This window comes from Poeciliopsis prolifica, unplaced genomic scaffold (genome assembly GCF_027474105.1).
Source record: "Poeciliopsis prolifica strain line A6 unplaced genomic scaffold, Auburn_PproV2 SCAFFOLD001, whole genome shotgun sequence".
Classification (NCBI taxonomy): domain Eukaryota; kingdom Metazoa; phylum Chordata; class Actinopteri; order Cyprinodontiformes; family Poeciliidae; genus Poeciliopsis; species Poeciliopsis prolifica.
The window spans coordinates 3,778,604-3,797,876 of NW_026562376.1; the positions used below are offsets into that span (position 1 = coordinate 3,778,604).

Below are 19,273 nucleotides of genomic sequence, written 5' to 3' on the forward strand. Positions count from 1 at the left end.
TTCTGGTTTCTCCTTTTTCCTCTTCTTCAGATACCTTTTTATTGTAAAATGTAGACAGATATTGTACAAAATCATGTCAAATTTTAACAGAATCTATATCGAATTACCTAAATATTTTAAATTGCGTCCTATTTTGTTGCGATTGTCTTTTGCTTGTTGCTTATACTCTGGTTAAAGATAAGTATATTATTTTGGTCCGTTTGTTATTTTTTTGACAGAGAAATACCGTTGATTACGCTTTCGCAGCGCTGATTGGCTGCGGCGCCTCCTGACGTCATTGGGTTCCCCCCCCCCCCTGTCTTCGTCCTCTCATCTACTGGCGCATGCGCAGCAGAGTACAGTCTCACAGTGGCGGAGGTTGATCCGCAGAAACACGGAGAGTGGGTTTTCTGTTGTGTCCGGACTCCGTGGGACGGTTCGTTCAGGTACGGCTGTCCGTCTGTCTCGCGGTTGTTTTATTTTGAATTCCTCCTGTTTAGTTCACCGGAAGTCACGTTTCATCCTGTCTGAACGGCCCTGGGGTCACAGAGGAGTTCGGTTCTGGTTCCTTGACCTCTGCTCTGTGTTGCTATGGTTTCGTGTCTCCTTGGGTGACCCCCGTGGCCCCGCACACGGCTCCACGGACATGCCGTGGTCACAGCACGACTCGGTTCTCCAGGAAACGTCAGCTGTTTGTGTTTACTCTCTGCCGCTTCCTGCAGGAACCGAGCCTCATTCAGAAATGCTCCAATTTGTGCTCTTGTAGCTCTCTGACCCAAATCCAGTCCAGGTACCACCAGACTCAACATTGTATTTTAACAGTCTGTATAAACAGATGGGTTCGGCTGGTGTTTCCTCCACCAAGCTCGTTTTATTTTAGCAGATTGGGACTTCATTGCTTTTTTTCATTCATTGAATTGGTTTTAAAATTGTTTAGTTTAGGATAAACAATTTTAACACAAACAATTTTGTGTTTTGCAAACTAAGCCGAATCGTTATGAACTGCATTCTCTTACATAGGGTTAATTTGTTTTTACACATGGCTTCGTATTAAGTCATGCAGGTGCATTTAATTTGAGTAGAAAATTACAGAAATATTTTAAATGTATTATTCCTGTGGTTCAGAAGTCAGAGTGCAACTGGAGGTTAGGCTCTTGGGCAGATAATAATTTGTACATATTTTGGTGAAAATATTATGCAGAAGTGGTAAAGTTATGCAGAAATAATGTGGAAATCTAATTCTGATCTGAAAACATAAAACAAAGACAACCATCACAAGAAAATGAGGGGATGTGCATCAACAATAGATGATTAACTTGAAACAGTTTATATTTCTGTCCAGCAAATTAATATATTTTATTAAGACTGCAAATGGTGAAGTAAGAAGGGATGTGGACTGGATGTTTTCTGTGAGTAATTTTAATTTCATGTTGCGCTTATAGAAAATAACCAGAAATCACAATGAAAATTCACCTGCCTGCTGGAAAATATGTGGTTCAAAATAATTACTTTTGCAACATTTTTTTAATACTATTTAATTTTTTTCTTTATCAATTTATTTAAACATAAAAGTAGCTGGTGGTACTGTTTCTATGTTCGTCTTTCTGCCTGTGTCCCTGCAAGGACAAGCAGGTTCGGATAATAGATGGATGCATTTTTTTTTTACTTATTTTGACTAAAACAAAACAGACTTTAAATAAAATGTCTCTTTCTTCATTCAGAAAGTCTGTAGACCGATTCCTCAGGTTTGGAAGTTTGTGTTAACCTTCCGCCATGTAAGGAATTCATCCGGCATGTTTCTAGGAATGCACTTTGCCGGCTTGACTGGCAGAAACTGCTTATCTTGACTTGCACATGGAGCATGATTTCCTCTTAGCATTTTTCCCAGCATGCACAGCCTCATAGCACTGCAAAAACACAAAATCTTACCAAGTATTTCTGGTCTAGTTTTTATTAGTTCACTTGAAATAAGACAAAACTTACTAATATCTTTTCTGCAAGATATAGGAGCTTGTTTTAAGTAAATGATTCCTTAAAATTGACAAACTAGTGCTAGTTCCATTAGCAGATTATTTGACTCATATCAAGACTTTATAAGTAAAATAATCTACCAAAGATGCAGAGCTTTCAGACCTCAAATAATGCAAAGAAAACAAGTTCATATTTATTTAGAAACAACAATACTAATGTTCTAACTTAGGAATAGTTCAGAAATCAATATTTGGTGGAATAACTAGGAGCTTTACAATGGGCTCTTCATTTTTTTCAGAGCTGTATAAGTTTCTAAACTCAAGCAATAACTCATATGCCGTCAAACACTTCTCCTTTTTTTGCTTCAGCTCCACGTTTGACTTAAAGTCTAATTGCACAACAGAATCGGAGTGAATCCATTTGAGCTGCAGTAAACCAGGAGTGTTTGCGTGGATCTCTGCAGTCTGAGCCTTTGATCGTATTTCAGCTGACAGTAACGCAGAGGTGTCTCAGAGAAATGTCGCTCCCACTCACCGGCAAAAGGAGCTGATAAAAAGTTATCACCGCCAGCGAGAGGCGGCGATAATCAGCCAAACACGTCCTGGTGCGGTTCATCCTGGACTCAACATTCCTCACATTGCAACACCAACAGCTTCCCTTCACATCACTGCACTGCAAAAACACAAAATACAATATATACACAGGTATTTTTTGTCTAGTTTCTAGTGTAAAAATCTTAGTTCACTTGAAATGACACAAAACTAATTTACATTCTATTATTTCACTTTTCATTGGCAGATTATTTCACTTATAACATGGAAAAATGTCTTATAAGTGAAAAAGTTGCTGGTGGACATGACCGTTCAGACTGCAGACGCTTTGAAAGCAAATGTAATTTTAGGGGGTGAAAAGGTCAGAATTGGGTGATTTAGACTGAAAACGTTGAACATGGACTTTCTAGCTTGGCATTGCATTCAGTTGTTGCATTTGATTCTGTTGTGGAAAAGATTATTGAAATTCTTAGAAATCTTCTGGATCAATGTAAAGATGCGTGTTGCTATTGTTGGACAGGCCTGAATAGATCCATTTTGTTAAACAATAGAAACGTGTCGCATGTCAGGTCTTGGTGTGAACAAGAAGCAAAGAGGAAAATGCTCTTTTACAAAGAAAGGCGGCTTTCACTGGTGCTGCTTCGGCGATTGGGAGACGCCATAATGGGAGCTTTCTAAAAACTATCAGTTTGCAGAAGGACACTGAAGGATTGTGGGTCAGGAAGTCCTGAGCTGGGGATCGGTTCCTGCTCTCCTGAGGATGAGCTTTGTTCAGCCATGACTCCGGGAAAGGGACAGCGCAGCTACGCTGAAGCGATATCCCATCATGCACTGCATTTGCTGCATATGGTTCGTAAATCTGAGGTGACAGAGATAAATGCAAAGGGTGCAGAGCTGCTGGGCTCTGCATGCAAAAACAAAATCCTACTAAATATTTTTTAGTACTAAGAGATTAATGCAAATTTCTTAGTACACTTGAACTAACTTACAAGTAACTTTTCAGCAAGATATAAGAGCCTGTTTTAAATAAATAATTCCTTAGTATTGATGAAAAAGTACTTGTTCCACTGAAAGATTTTGCTCTTACATAATTATTAGGCCATTACCATTGTATTACTTGGAAATTGTCTCCAAACATCAATTTTATCGCAATAAATTCTGGGACATTTTATTGTCTAGCAACATTTGTTATTGTGGCCGGCCTTGTTGTTATAAGTAAAATAATCTGCCAGTAGAATTACTTTTTTTATTTACTCAAACAGGCTTCTGAAAAGTTACTTGCAAGTTGATTTTGTCCTAATCCAATTACAACATATTTGCACAATTAACTAGGCAAAAATACTTCCCAATTTAATTCTAATTCAAAAATACCTTATTAATTCTAAAGGTAACTTAAATACTCTTGGTTGGATTTTGTGTTTTTGCAGTGTGCTCCTGTTTAAATGTTTCCTGCTGGTTTTTAGAGACTTGCGATGATCCAGTGCAGGTCTGACGATCCCTGAAGCATCACTCAAGCTTGTCAGGAGAAACGGGGCGGCCGTCGCTGTCGCTGTGCGTCTGATCATGTTGACGGGGGGGATGGGAAGCTCCTGTTTCTGCTCATGGAAGCAGAAACGCCGCAGCGTTTCCAGTCAGCGTTGCTGTGCAGCGGGGAGGAAGGAAGGAACGCAGGCAGCAGGTGATTCTGGTGCTGCTGTCCCTCCTCAGCAGGAAATCACGACTGACTGCTGAGCAGGAGCTCTGCAGCCATCGGGCTGGAGTGTGGAGGGGAAAGTCGTGACTAGCAGCGTCTCACACCTTCAGTAAAGCTGTTTGACTGCAGGCCTGATGTTCTCTCTGCCTCTGCATCATCTTTAAATCTATATTCAGTCTGCAACAAGACAGAAAATCCTGGAGAGACCGGTCTCTATAATGTATGTTGCTGGACAATAAATTGTCCCAGTAGTTATTGCGATAAACTATAATGCACAAAAACAGCTCAGATGCTGCTTGGAGGAACTGGAAATACAACCATAAAGTGGCCACATGCAAAAAGAAACCCTCTGAATTTACATAAACGGCTCATTTGCAATTTAAAATGCACTGTTGTAAAATCATAAACAGGAAAAACAACTGGATGTTTGGTTTCTTCTGTCATCACAAGGCAGCATAAAAACAAACTACAACGGACATCCAATTCAAAATGTTGTATTTGTTATGGACAGAGAATGTGTTTTCTGTCCATAGTGCTGATGTCAATGACTCAAACAAGGTATTCTGTGAAAACTGAACAAAAATGACAGGAATAACTTTCGCCCTGCAAAAACACAAAATGCTACTGAAGACTTTGAAAATATCTAAAACTAACTTACAACTAACTCTATATCTTTTCAGAAAGACATAGAAGCTTGTTTTAAGTCACTAATTCTTGAATATTGATTTTAAAAAAGTACCAGTTCCATTGGCAATAAGTAGCAGTTTTAAAATATATATTAAGGTTCAGATATTTTGCTGGAAAGTTTGTTAGTTTTGTCTTATTTCTACTAAGCACTAGGATAAACTAAACAAAAGAATCAATTGGTGAAAAAAACAATTAGATTAATTGATAAACTCTTTTTATTGCCCAGACCCATCTTGGAGATGATCCCAGTTTGTTCAGCTTTGCAAAAACAGACCACTGGTTCTCAGTCTGCTTCAGTGTTCTGACCTTTGACCCTCTGCTTTGACTCATTCGTCCATCATGTTGAAACAGCCGCACATCATCGCCAAACCCTTCCTGGATTGCAGAAATCTGTTCTTGCATAAAACTGCAGAAGTGGGAGGAAGTTTAAACCAAAACACAGTTTGGGATTCTCCATTTTCACCACATGTTCTCGTTTGGTTTTCCCAAACAATCAGGAACAACGAGGATTCATCTGGTGGATTACTTTTGCACCATCCCAGTGATGCCGCATTATTTAATAATGTAACAAAATTGAGCCTCAAGATGCTACGAAACATCAGTAAAACTGCATTTTAATTTCATAAATCTTTCAATTATTTTTGCAATACTTTCTATTACTTCACTTTCAACTGATTATTACAAAATGCGGAGGTAGCTCTTTTAAAGAAATAATAACGTTATAATGTTTATGTTCAAAGAAATCATGTTTCACATTCTGTTTACATTTAAATTGAAACTGTGGTCAATAAATGCCAAACTTTTTGTCATTTTCAGACTCATAACCCTGAACCCTCAACAAAACAATCCAAAACACATTCAAGGATTTAATTACATTTTGCCTTGATTGCTTCAAAATGCGGTTTTAATGTTTTATTTTTAAAGCCTCATTTTATGACACTTCTTGATGTTTTTGTTGGAGAGAAGCAGCTTTTGAACCTTCATTTCTGCAGCTCGATCTCTGCACCTGAAGTTCTTGATGATCCAGAAAACTTATTTGTGATGCAATATTCTCAGCAGTAGTTTCCTGCATGTGATGCAGAATGCTGATGCTGCAGCTTTTCTTGGCAGGAAGCCATTGCTGAGGCCAGGAGGCGTGATTTCAACAAATCTGCTCTCAGTTTGCAGATCGGATCAGTTCAGGCTGATGACAGGAGTTTAGCTCATCATTCAGCGCAGAAATACAGAAGAAATAGTTTTTTAAGATATTTTTTAATTAATGTGATTCTGTTTAATCATTAAAAGAGACGATGCAGAATTTGCGTCTGCAGAAACATTTCCACACCAGCATGCTGATCTTTTTTTATTTTTTATTTTGCCGATTGTCTGGGTGTTTTGCCCCGGATGTTACAGTGAATAATGGAACCACATCATCCTCAGACCTGCAGCTCAAACAAACCCCACGGCTCCAGTCTGTATCCAGAGTAACGATATTACAGCTGCGGACTAAAGAACAGCTAAAACCGATTAGTTGAGCCAATAAAAAGGTTCAGTTTGGTTCTTTTCACTGACCAGTGAGGAACCGTGACGCTGCTGCTTTATCTTCAACCTGAGCTCTGCAGAAAACTGCTGCGCAGATCAGAAGTTCAGATTTGACTGCTCTGACTTTGCTTATTCTGTAAATTGTTTCCTGTTCTTTTTTCTTCTTAAATCTCTAACGAAAAGCAGAACCATCAACGTTTCAGTTTTACGACGTTCAGATTTAAAACCATCTTTTCTGTTTTAAAACCTTTATTTCTTCTTTGATTTTTGACCGGCACAAATTTCAAGTGCAACAAAAAATACAGTTTTACTTTCATAGCTTAATAAAAACTTGTTCTGTTTTTTTTTTAAATCTTTTGACAGCATTACGAGACGAATGCTGTCTTTAAATTTTATTAAGATGAGAGTTTTATTTATAGATGGAAGAAAATTCGTTTTAATAAACCTTCATTTGTCATGTAGTTTCTTCCAGGATCCATTGATGCTGTTTTAAAAGTCAGGAGGCAAAAATAAAAGAAAGGAACAAGAGATGAGGGAAGAAATGGTCTTCAGTCAGAGGCTTCAACACTGACTGCTACTGGAGATCCTTCCTGCCCACAGCGACTGTAGAGATGCTTGGATGATGAGTTTTATCAGCATTTGATTTCCCTTTGGGATGAATAAAGTAATTTTGAATGGAATTGATTGAATTGAAGCAAATTTACAAAAAAAATTCATGTTGGAAGGAAGAAAACAAAGGAATTAGAAACAAACCTGAGACACAAACAAAGACACCAACAAACTGACAAAGAAACAAACTATAAAAATAACTGACAAAGAAAAAAACAAAAACTGACAAAGGAAGAAATCAACAGACACTAACAAACGGTTGAAGAAAAACTCGCCAGTAATAAAGCAAAGACAGAAACTAAAACAATGAAAGAAACAAACAAAAGAGGGAATCCTAGAATGACTAAAGGGAGCAGGAGGAATTAGAGACCAAAACATGATGGGGGCAATAAGGGAGGAGTGAAAGAACAAATTAAAAAAAAGAAATAATGGAAATAAGGAAGGCAATGGAAGAAGAAAAGAAGAGAAATGGGTGATAAATGAATTTCTGCCAGTTTGTGTTTTTCTTTGAGTTCTTGCTGAAATATTTTGTTTATATCAACCAAACATCCAGAATTCATCTTGCAGATGTGCAGAAACCTTTTACCATTTCAGTCGTCTGCTTCTGGCAGAAACCATAGATAAATGTTTCAGTAACTTCAGGTGATGTCTGGACTTCCCAGCTGGTTTCTGCAGATCAAACAGTTGGAGATTTTTCAGTTTTACGGTTCATTTGTTGAGTCTTTGTTTGCTGATCGGTCCATGTGTCCGGGCAGAGATTTAAGTTGCCTCTTGAAACGTTTGTGCTGATTACCTTCGTTTTGTCCACAGATGCGTTTGTTCCATAACTTGAGGTTGGAGTCCTCAGGCAGCGAGAGGACCGTCCAGCCCGAGTGAGAAGGTTCCCCTCAGCTGAAGCCCCAGCTGGTCCTCCATCCACATGTTTCTATAAAAACGACTTTCTGACTTCATACAAAGAGACAAACCTCCAACATGGACAACCTGATAGACTTTGATCAGCCGTCATCGGCCTCGTCTCATCACCTACCAGAACCCCTGGCTCCAATCAAATCCGGCTCCCAGCGTGCGGATGGACACAACGAGGACAGCGACGCCACAGAGTCTGCGGACAGCGAGAACGACATGGACCCGCCGTCTCTTGACTGGGAACTGAGGCGCTCATCGTCCTCGTCGGTTTATAGTGGCGAGGACGCAGACGCCGAGACGATAGAGAGGAGGCAGTTCATGAAGGCCTACGTGGAGAAGGTGTTTCACGGAAAGTAAGGAATCGCGACCTTTACTCCATATCTCACCTTCTGACATCATTAAAGCGACAGAATGTTATCCTGGGGAAACGAAGCTGACGTTGGATCTATGGTCCAAATTTTACAAGAAGAGCTGTATTTTATTTTAATCAAAATATCTTATTGATCCCTAAGAAAAATTAACGAAACAAGTAAGATCCATGTGACTGGCAAAGAGCAATCCGATCCGTAGCCTCAAATCAGCCCCATAGGGTTTGAGTCAAATATTTTAAGTTTCTGTCCACAAGCTTTTCACGATAGTTTAATGAAATTTTGACCCATTCCTCTGCGTCCTCGCCACTGTGAGCCATCGAGGACGCAGATGCCCAAATAACAGAAATGAGACAGTTAATGACCATCTGTGTGGAGAAGGTGTTTGATGGAAAGTAGGGAACAACAACCTTTATTCCATACTTCACCTTTTGACATAAAATTACACATAGCGATATCTCGGGGTAACGAAACTGGTTAATGAGCTGGATGTTGGAAATATTGTTTACTGGATGTAAACTTCCACTTTTTCCACGTTTAGTTTTTGTATCAAAATATCTTAATGATTCCCAAGGAAAATGAATGAAATAAATGAGATCCATGAGGCTGGCAAAGAGCAATCCGATCTGTTGCCTCAAAACAGCCCAGCAATGTTTGAGTCAAATGTTTTATGTTTCTTCTCGAAATAGTTTCCTGGAATTTTGTCTGATTTCTCCTGAAAGAACTGGTGTAACCGGTTGGGATCCACTTTTTTCACTTCCAGTACCGATGCAGGTATCTGAGATTTCCTATCAGCCAACATCCAATCCAATTTAGAAAAACAGAGCAGAAGGTTTTTGGGGTTTTTTTTTTAAACACAGACATAATTACGTGAATTACAAATTTATTTGCTATCTCTGTAACATTACAGGACACTCGGATATAACAACCGCTCACAAAAATGTGAAAACAATTCACCAATATGCTGACTACCTCAGTCAAATGTAAAAAAAACTTACAATAAACCTTTAAAATGGCTCAGAAAGTGTAATTAGAGAATCCTGAATGTAATGTAAAATAAATAATAAAGTGCTCAGAGCACAAAGCACAGAAATAGACTGAATAGATCTGTCATTATGGATCCGGTGCATTGTCACTAATAATTAATCTATAATTGTTTTCAGTATCGGCATCGATACAGATACTAATAAAAGCCAACAGGAGGATTTCTCGGAACGTCTTCTCTGCTTTTGCCTGCTTCCTTGTCCTCGTTTTATCTCCCACAATAACCAGAAACATCGAGTCTCTTTAAAAACTCATGACACGCCATCTGATCCCCCGGGCGACGACTGTCAGGGTGAAGAGCTGAAACGAGCTTCTCCAAATACCACGTCACATTTTGTTTCGTATTTCAGACTTTTCCTTTTCGTTTTCTGCTGCTTTTCCTTCCAGTCCTGACCAGATTAATAATCATCTGTGGACCAAACCCAGTGACCTGCTGGTCTGCTGCGCTCACCACCCAGCCAGTCTTTAAGGATTACATGCATCAACATCATCAGATTGACCTGCTTCATTTTTATTAGTCAGAAACAAGCACAAATTCTCTGCATATTTTTGCAGAATCTGAAAAAGAGGATTTAAAATTACAGTACTGCCCTGCACAATGTTGAATTTTGGAAATTATCAGACCCACTGTGGGGTGAGAAAGCAGGTGTTTGTGGGGGTGTGAGTGGAAACGAGCCACACCAAATGTTTCCCACAGATTTGATGAATTGCAGCAGAGCTGTTTGTTTTGCAGAGAGGACTTTGACCAGGAAGAGAAGGCGCGGTTTGGAGAGCTGTGCAGCGGAGAGAACGGAAAAGGCAGGGAATGGTTTGCCAAATACGTCAGCGCCCAGGTGAGTGCGTCCAGACGTCATGGCGTCCGCCTAAAAGTAAGACACCATCACTGAAGAGACAGTTTTCAGAGACAAAACAGCTTTTTTATTTTAGAGAAGAATATTTCTTCACAAGGTATTTAATTATTATGTTTAGTCACAAATTGGTTTTACCTTAAGACTAGAAAATAAAAATAAAAAATTGTTTCTTTATCTTGTATTTATTTTTGTCTGTTTCCCCCTAAACTTTTCTAACAGTGCCAGTAAAACTCATTTTGGGAATGTGCTGTGACCTTTTAAAGTGAAAAATTTACATTTCTTCTTAAAAACACATCAACAAAATGTGATGTTGGTGAAACCCAGCCTGTTTAAAGCTGCGTGGTTCAGCCGTCCCACACAAATCATTTAAAATCAAGTCATCTTATAGAAAGTTAAGTCTTACAGTGACTCAGCATTTTCTGAGGCAGTGATCATTTACTATCCATTTTTAGGAAATGAGTTTTAAGGGTTTTTTTTTTACTGATAAGCTTAACAATAAGATTGCAATTAAATGATAATATTGTCATTTTGAGACTATTTTCAACTAATATAAACGTAATAATGGAATATGAATGCAAATACACCATCTCAGAATTGAGCTTCTTAATAATATTTAACAGTGAAACTGAAAAAGATTTTAAATATTGAAAATGAAAATAAACCAAACAACTGAAACATCAATAATTAAAATAGATTCTAAAGTCTCTGTAGCCAAAATTGCATTTAAAAAAAGTACATCTAGCTAATTGCTATGAGCAATTAGGTATTTTAAAACCTATTTGTTTTAAATAGGTTTTAAATAAACCTATTTAAAATAAATACAAATTATTGATGCGTTTGCAAGTGAAAACGTTGCATATGTTCAATTTTAAGGCAGCAATCATCCAAATTCCTACAGATTTTGTTTTCAGTTATCTTCACCATAATAATCTGCGTTTCTGAAAATGGAGAAACATTGTTTTTTTATTTAGCTGGACCTCAATCACAGCCTTAAAAAGTTTAGTTGTTAATGTTTTTGGGTGAAATGACGCCTTTGAAGGTTATTTCTCGGTTATTCTGCTTTTGCAGCGCTGCCACTCCAAATGTGTGAGCGAAGCCACGTTCTACAGGCTGGTCCAGTCATTTGCCGTTGTTCTGTTCGAGTGAGTATGTCTGGATTCAACGCGTTTTCACCGAGTTTGACAGGAAATGATGAAGCAAGTGGTGTAATAACCTGCTTCTGCTGAGATGCCTCAGAATGATCGATGAGTCCTGATGGGGGAAAACAAAGTGGTTTCTTCAAAACGGCGAGGAAGACCTGATTCTGATTTAAAATAATCTGAAAAATTCAGTGTTTCTACTGAATTACTCAGCAGTTAAACAGTTTTCCTGCCTTGTTTGGTTTACATGAGATGAGATATTGCGGCTCCAGAGCAGAACATTTATAAAAACGTCTGTTTTTACAGATGTTACCAGATGGACGACTACAGCCCGGCGAAAAACCTCATGACCATGTGCTTCACATATTACTACATCGGTAAGATCTGCTTCCACCTGCAAACGCTCCTCCTTTCTGATGATGTATTACTAACATATTTGTCACTTTTTAAAAGTTTCTGTCAGTTTAATTACAAACACTCCCCAAAAAAACACCTTTCACCTTAATTTAGGTTAATGTGAAACTTAACTTATGTAACTCGGAACGTTACGTGATTCCATATTTCTAAACAGAACCACATAGAGTATTTTTCATCCCACACCGGACTCTGAATCCTGTTCAGAGACGTAACCGCCACCATCTTTGTTTCTTTTACGACTGGTTACATCTACTCAGTTACATTTACTTGAGTAACTTTTTGGAAAACAAATTTACTTCTAGGAGTACTTATACGACGCTGTACTTTTTCTTTTACTTGAGTAATTTTATTTTGAAGTGTTTTTACTCTTACTTAGTAATATTTCTGGATTTTCTACCCACTAAAGTTTTATCCAATAATTCACCAGACAGACACACAGTCGCAGTTTTTGTTAGTTTCTCATTAAAAGAAACTGATTTGGAAAAAATTATTTTAGTTCTTTGTTACATGTATAAATTGTTTTCTTTTTTACCTTTAAATACATTTAATTTTCCACTTAACTTTATGTTTTGGTCTCTCTGATGATGTAATTTTTAAATGTTAATCAATAATTTGATCACTCAGTCATGCAGGCCAAACTCGACAAGTCAAATAAACTTCTGGGCCCAAAAAGTTTTTAAAATAAGAAAAAAAAAATTGGAAAGTTTAAAATAAGATCAAGCAATTAAAGTTGTTTGATTTTGTTGTTTGTAATTCATTGTAGAGCCAAAACCTAAAATTAAAAGAAGTTTATTCTGGTTGGGTTTGATTGAACAAATTTATTCTGTAATATGAAAAATATTTGAGTCAAAGTGATTCTTATATTTCACCAAGTTTTATAAATTCAGTGAAATTTGATTTAGCAACTTTTCAGTAAACTGATAAGTTTCTACTTATCATTTAAAAAGTGGTTATAAAAAGACACATACTTTGTTATATAAAAGAATTATATAAAATTAAGTTTTATATATTTTTCTATTATATAAAAATAATGGTTACAATTTCACCCTGATTAAAAATACAAAGTTTGCATTAACACCTTTATTGCACAGGACAAATTTGTATCAATCTTGAATGACTAAAATCACACCAAGGTCCACAAATGGCCCCGGCGCCACAGTTTGGACACCCCTCATCTAAATGATCTCGGCAAATTAAAGATGGCTGCGTCTCAAACTGTGTTGAGATGTTTGCATCAGTCTGTGCTGATTCAGACGATTACCACCTCTGGTTTGCTGTCTTGCAGCAACACCAAAAGCCACATTTCTGCTTATGCAAGCAGGAGGCCTTGTGTGATTAGTGCACTAGCGACACACAGCATTGCATCAACACGCAGCTGACTCTCCAGGTTGCTCCACCCAGGCGTTTCTGCTTCATCCGGTGGTGAACCTGCAGCAGGAAGCTTCGCTCAGACGCACGAGAACAAGAACGAAACCCGATCCAAAGAAAAGCAGCCGGCTGTTTGTTTAAAGGCTCTTTGAGCTGATGGATTAAAAACTGTTTTCATTTCCTGCCCACTGAGCTGCAGCTGGTCTGAGTGTTGCCAAATACTGTTGAGCTGCTGTTCTGTAATGACCCGTGAGGTGAACCTGTCTGCAGAAACCAAACCACAGACAGCTGATGGTAAATCCTCAAAGCTTTTGTTGAGAATTTTTTCAGTCAGCAATACAGAGTTACATCTTAAAAAGCAGAAATATCCTCCCAGTATTTGCTGTATTTTTTCTTTCTTATTCATATAAGACCAGTACTGACCTCAAACCACGGTCACTAAGGATTGGAGACGAACCTTCTCCACAAAGCAATATCTGAAATCTTTCCAATTATTCTTACTTATAAAGTATATGAGCAATAATCATCATTATTGGTGGCTGTTATCCTTTTCCTGTTAAAACTTATAAAATAAAATTACAAGTTTGTTTCTATCCTTGTCTGTTTATGCAGCCGACCATGAAGCACCTTGTGACCGTTTTTAAATTGAAATCAACAAAATAAAAGTGACATTACGCTGCTTACCGGCTGCCTGTTTGCACGTGAAGTGATGTCATGTGCAAACAGCCAATAGAATAGATGTATTTTCTCCGATCGTTTCGGTAACGACTGAAGTCTGTCCGCATGCCTCCTGTGCAGGAAAGTGCCCGCCGTCTCCCTCCGACCTGCTGGACCGCGGTAACCCGCAGGCAGGCCTGGACTCGTACCTGAACAAGGCGAACTCCTGGCTGTCGGGGAAGAAAGACGCTGCAGAGCGCCTTCTGAAAAACACATCCAAAACTGACGTCAAAGGCTTCTTCGGAGGCCTGGAGAGCAAACTGAGGAGCTCAATGGCTCCCAGGTCTGAGTGAGTGACAGCAACACGTCTGCTTTCAAGCTCATTCCATTAAAACTTTCTCATGCATCTGCATTCCTGCAATTTCTCATGACAGCGAAGGCTCCGTTGAAATGAAACCCAAGTCACCAGGTAAAATGCAACAGAAATCAGTTTACATTCTTCACTTTTAGTTAATAAATAAATATAAAAATAAACTCTGTTTTTAATGAATTTTTTCCAGGATCAGAGGCTCCAGAAGAGAAGAAGGGAGAAAAGATTTATCTGTACACTCACCTGAAACAGCAGCCCATCTGGTGAGAAGGAACAAAATGTTTATACAAAAACAGGATTCGTACTTTTCCTTGAAAATCATTGAATTTCAATCAGGTGTTTTTTTTTCAAGGTCTGGAAAGTGCTTAAATTCTGCATAAAGTCCTTGATACTCAAACTGCAGTTTTGTAATAAGGTGCAACGTAACGCTTGATTAAAAACCCAAATTTGGAAAATTGAAACCAGATATTTTCATACATCCAACAAAATGAAAAAAAAAATGTTTCTTGCCTTCTGAAGTTAAATCAGACTAAACTTCTGTTGTTTTAGTTTAGCTGGAGTTGCTAAAATTATTTCATTTATCCCAGCTTTTGGTAGAAAAAGAGAAAAACGATAAATCATAAGAATGGAAACAATTGTTTTAGTTTATCCTGCAGCGATGAATTGATTAATTGGTTGACTGATTATTGCGAGTGGAGCTCCTGCTGTTGCTGTGGCGGAAGGAAAACGTGTGAACGCTCCTCGGTTGCAGGCACACGCTGAGGTTCTGGAACGCGGCGTTCTTCGACGCCGTCCACTGTGAGCGGACGAAGAGATCTCCGACCACCAGGTGAGTCAGGACGAGAAGCGTGGAAACGTTTCTGACTCTGTTTGAGGAAGTTTTGAGAGTCTGGAGTGACGCCTTTTTGTCTTCTGTCTCTGCCTCTGACTAAAACGCTGTTTCTGACTCTTTCTGCTTGTTGACTGTGACTCTTTGTTTCCTTGTGCCTTGCTACCGGGCAGTGGAGCGCAGGATGCAGAGAAAGACAAGAGGTCTGTCCTTCCTTTAGGCTCTAACGAAGGCATAAATGAGAGAAATGTTAGATTTCAGTAGGCAGATTCCCAACATTTGGTGTGTCTTTCCTGTCTCGCTACTTTCGGATAAGAGCCAACAAAACCTTTAAAAAACAGCTCCCACCACCGTGCTTCACTACGGAGTCCTTCATTTAGGCTGCATTCACACCAGCCTCGTTTAGTCCGCCTTAATCCAACTCCAGTTCACTTGTCTTGAAAGTCCGGTTTGTTTGGGGAGGTCTGAACCTGCAATCGAACTCTGATGCAAACCATAAAAGCGATCTGGTTCACCAACAAACCTCGGTCTCAGTTCGATCTAAATAAACTTTGGCGTCGACCGGAGACCGCTCCAAAAGCAGGAAACAGGCTACAACGCAGGGCATTCTGGGTAAATACAATTACATTGCACTAAGCATCTTCTTTAGAGGCTTTCATGCCGTTTCCTTCAGTGGTTCTTGGTGCAGCGCCCCCCACAGGTTTGTTTGACTCTGTGGAGTTTGGGCCTTTTTTAGAGGATTGAGTCAGAAATAACTGGATTGTTATGAAGGTTAATCGTTAGGATCTCGCATTTGTGCATCAATAGTTAAACATCTGGACAGATTCTGAGAGGGACAAAATGAGAGCAGATAGGAGACACAAATTAAATATTTTAATCGGAGATCAACATGTCGTTCTTGTTTTAACCAGATTTCGTATTTTAAGGTTTGTTTAGCAGTCTGTAGTTTTGCTTTCGATGTTTCTGTGCCGTCTTCGTCTCTTGGCATGCTGTTGTCTCGCTGCCTTCGTGATTCTTGTGTCGCCCCCTGGTGAGCAAACGCATCGCAGCCACAGCGTGCACAGACAAATGACTGCAGCGATAAATGTATTCTAATGGGGAGCAGTCGACTCTGAAGGTGCTCTTCGCTCCTTCACAGCTCACTGCATGTTCACACCAACGATCTGCCTGAAAACGAGACGTCCTCTCCATCTGCATGCTCCTTCTGCTCGCCTCTGCTTTGCTCTGCAGGAAATGTCCACCATCTGGACTGATGTAATGTTGGGATTAAAGCAGATTATTTGATCGAAATGTAGGTTCCAGCTTTTCTAAACAAGAAACATAATAAAAAGCTGAAGATTTACTTGATTTATTTTGCATTTTTGGTCTAAATCATCAAGCAGCTAAAGCGATTTTGTGCTCTACATTTTCCATAATTGCCTTGAGGAAATCAAATCACATCTGTTTCAGTTCTTAAAGGTCAAAACATGCAACAGCTTTGAATTTTCCAGCTGTGGCATTTAGGAAAGGCACTTGTGGAATCACAAAATATAGATTTATTTATTTTTAGAAAAAAAAATTGTATATATTTTTTGTACCTTTTTATTGCAATGGCCCAGAAGTAAAGGAAAAGTAAAAAGGTCTTGCACTATCATAAGGCAGGCATACAATGCATGATTTTATGGGATTGGTTTTGTATTTTTGGGCTAAAAAAATTATAATTTATATAAAATGATTTAATTGTGGCTGGCAGGACCCTCTGGTGGCCACACATGTAAATTTTTATGAGTTTTGACCAAAAGTTGCATGAGGTAAAAGAGCCAAGCTGAAATATAAAGGGAGTAAATGAGAGTTTGGACGTGTTTTCTCCTCATGCTGGGCTTATTTGTCAGAAAACTTTAAAGTCTGTAGTTCTGGGTGACACTAGATGAAAGCTGATCCCTACAATTTTATGTGTAACATGAATATGTGGAGATGAAATAAAATTTTTCTGAATAATTTACAGGGTTGGAATCTAGTGTGTGAGGCATTATCAGGGAAATCTGAAAAGAAATCATCAAAGTTAAGCTGCAATTGTGCAGAAACTATAACAAGTATTAAAAAGTAATTTCAGTCGGATAAAGTGCAGCTTTCTGTGACCTGCTGAAACTTTGATTGTTGTTTCTGCTGGAAAGTAGCAGATGTGTGGAGCAGTTATCGTTCACCAATCCCGTATCTCATTGCACCCTATTATTTTTGTGACTGATCTGCGTTGTAGCAACGTTTCATGTCTCTGCTGTTGCTGTGTGCAGGCATGAAAACCTTTCCTGCTGCTGTTTTCAGTTTTTGCTCCTCATCTGCTTGTGACGGATGATTCTGGGTGGAGGAATCATTTGTTGTGCTGCTGCTGCTGCTGACTCATTTCACGTGTAACAACCGCAGCAGTTTACAGTTCCAGGGTTGGACGTCATTGTTAACGTCTGAAGCTCCATTTCTGAGTTGTGTTTTTTTGTTTGCAACGTGTCAAACATCCTGTTGCTCGGCGCTCACGCCACCGCCTGCACAGGCAGCGCTCCGTCATTTGGTGCTGCTTTGACACCCAGCCCTGACCTGTTGCCGTGGCAAAGCCGAAAGGGCCGGTCAGAGGTCAGAGGTCGAAGCTGATTGCGGCTCTGTGATCTGCAGGGAGAAGTGGCATCACTTGACCCTGAAGGAGAGAGAAGAAAGCTTGAAAATCGATGAAAACATCACTTTTGGCCAGCTGGGGTGAGGAACGCTGCAAAAACACAAAACCTTCCAGAGTTTAGATTCTAGTGCAAATATCTCAGTAACATTGGAGTGAGACTAAAGATGAGCTTTTGTAAACTTTAACCAAAGTATTGAAACTTCATTCAGACTGAAGTTGCTTTTGCAGCATGTGTGTTCTGACCGTTTGTGTTTTCAGGACTTTCACCCACAACATGCTGGCGTTCGGTCTGAGTAAAAAGCTCTGCAACGACTTCCTGAAGAAGCAGGCCGTCATCGGGAACCTGAACGAAGGTCCAGCGCCACTAGCTCTTTTTTTTTTTACATGACTCAGCAGCTTCTATCATTTATTTCTGCACAGATCTGGACTTTGATTTCAACTAGGGCTACAGCTGACAACTGTTTTAGTAATTATTTATATTATTTTTGTTTGTCTGTTTGTTTTTATTTTATTGTTATCCATTTAACTAATTAGTTATTATAATTTTTTTATTTTATTCAGTAATGATTCTATTGATTATTCTGTTTAATCAAGTAGGTTTCCGTAGTTCGGAGTGATGGCGCCCAAGCAAGATGGCGCCCAGGGCGGCCATCTTGTTTCTATCCATTTGGACTTTAAATTCAGGTCAACTGTGCGACGAAGTGTCATAGTCAGGCTTAGATTAAAAAAAAAATAACACGAATAATTATAATGTTACAAGAATAATACTAATAAGAGAAAAAATGAAGTCGACATAATAGAAGAATAAAGTCTTAATATAGTCTGAAAGAAGGAGAAACATTGGGAGAATAAAATACAAATTTTATGATGTTCAACACAAAAAATTACAAATAATTAAACATCAGATATTTTCCTTATTAAAATTACTTTTTCATCTCATAATTTTAAGATGCACCAGTAAGATTCTGCCTAAATTATGACTATATTCTCGTAATTAATCAATTATTTGGACAGAATGGATGATTGGAAGAAAAGCCTCTCTTTGGAAATGTTTTCTGTCTTTTGTCATTTCTTTTTTAGAAACCAAAGTAAAAAAAAAAGAAACTAGATTAAAATTGGACCTTTTTAGGTCATATAAGCCCAGCTCTACTTTTTCTTTCAGCTGTTTTCTCTGGCTTCCTTCCTATTTTAACATTCATTTGTACGTCTTCCTGCTTTTCTTTGCCCATCTTTTTACTTTTCACCCATGCAGAACTTTAATAATCTTTTTTTGTCTGAAGAGTTAAAAGAAAATGCATGTTTTGTTTCCACCTACAGAGCAATACCAGCTGCTGAGCGACCATATCGAGAAGATGGCGGCAGAGTGAGTCGGGGATCAGCGCCGGTTTCCTTCCAGTTCGACATCACTTCTGTGTTTATGTGCTCCACTGCTGAGGAATACCATCTGCAAACTGCTGGAATATGAGCAATATTATATTAAATGCACCATAAAGTCTGCATCCACTGTTCATGTGAAGGTGTCGCGTGTCCCTGTCAGACTCGTTTGGTGTTTTGAAATGTCTCATTAAGGATTCAGCATGCTGTGATCTGATGTTCAGACGTTTATTTTATTTTATTTAATCCCTGTTCTGTGGATTTCCTTCTTCAACTGACAAGATGTTGGCATAAT

General features: G+C 38.7%; 1 protein-coding gene across 3 annotated transcripts; it reads left to right on the forward strand.

The window, feature by feature from the left end:
• The first annotated feature begins 317 nt into the window (after positions 1-317).
• kiaa0513 (KIAA0513 ortholog) lies at positions 318-19,108 on the forward strand. Of its 3 annotated transcripts, none has more exons than XM_055037762.1 (13): positions 318-425; positions 7,822-8,270; positions 10,063-10,162; positions 11,249-11,322; positions 11,626-11,696; positions 13,903-14,104; positions 14,196-14,230; positions 14,322-14,394; positions 14,883-14,960; positions 15,134-15,163; positions 17,604-17,684; positions 17,863-17,957; positions 18,922-19,108. In XM_055037762.1, the coding sequence occupies exons 2-13, from the start codon at positions 7,984-7,986 to the stop codon at positions 18,969-18,971; spliced, it is 1,176 nt and encodes a 391-aa protein (XP_054893737.1). In that variant the 5' UTR covers positions 318-425; positions 7,822-7,983; the 3' UTR covers positions 18,972-19,108. The 3 variants fall into 3 exon arrangements, with proteins under 3 accessions (XP_054893737.1, XP_054893730.1, XP_054893744.1); XM_055037755.1 differs by having other exon boundaries at positions 319-425; positions 13,903-14,110; XM_055037769.1 differs by lacking the exon at positions 15,134-15,163 and having other exon boundaries at positions 319-425; positions 13,903-14,110.
• The last annotated feature ends 165 nt before the right edge of the window (positions 19,109-19,273 follow it).

Coding starts and splice junctions, on each gene's coding strand:
- kiaa0513 (XM_055037755.1), top strand. CDS start 7,984: ATGGACAACCTGATAGACTTTGATCAGCCGTCATCGGCCTCGTCTCAT. Junction 10,163..11,248: donor CCAAATACGTCAGCGCCCAG/GTGAGTGCGTCC, acceptor CTGCTTTTGCAG/CGCTGCCACTCCAAATGTGT. Junction 14,231..14,321: donor AATGAAACCCAAGTCACCAG/GTAAAATGCAAC, acceptor AATTTTTTCCAG/GATCAGAGGCTCCAGAAGAG.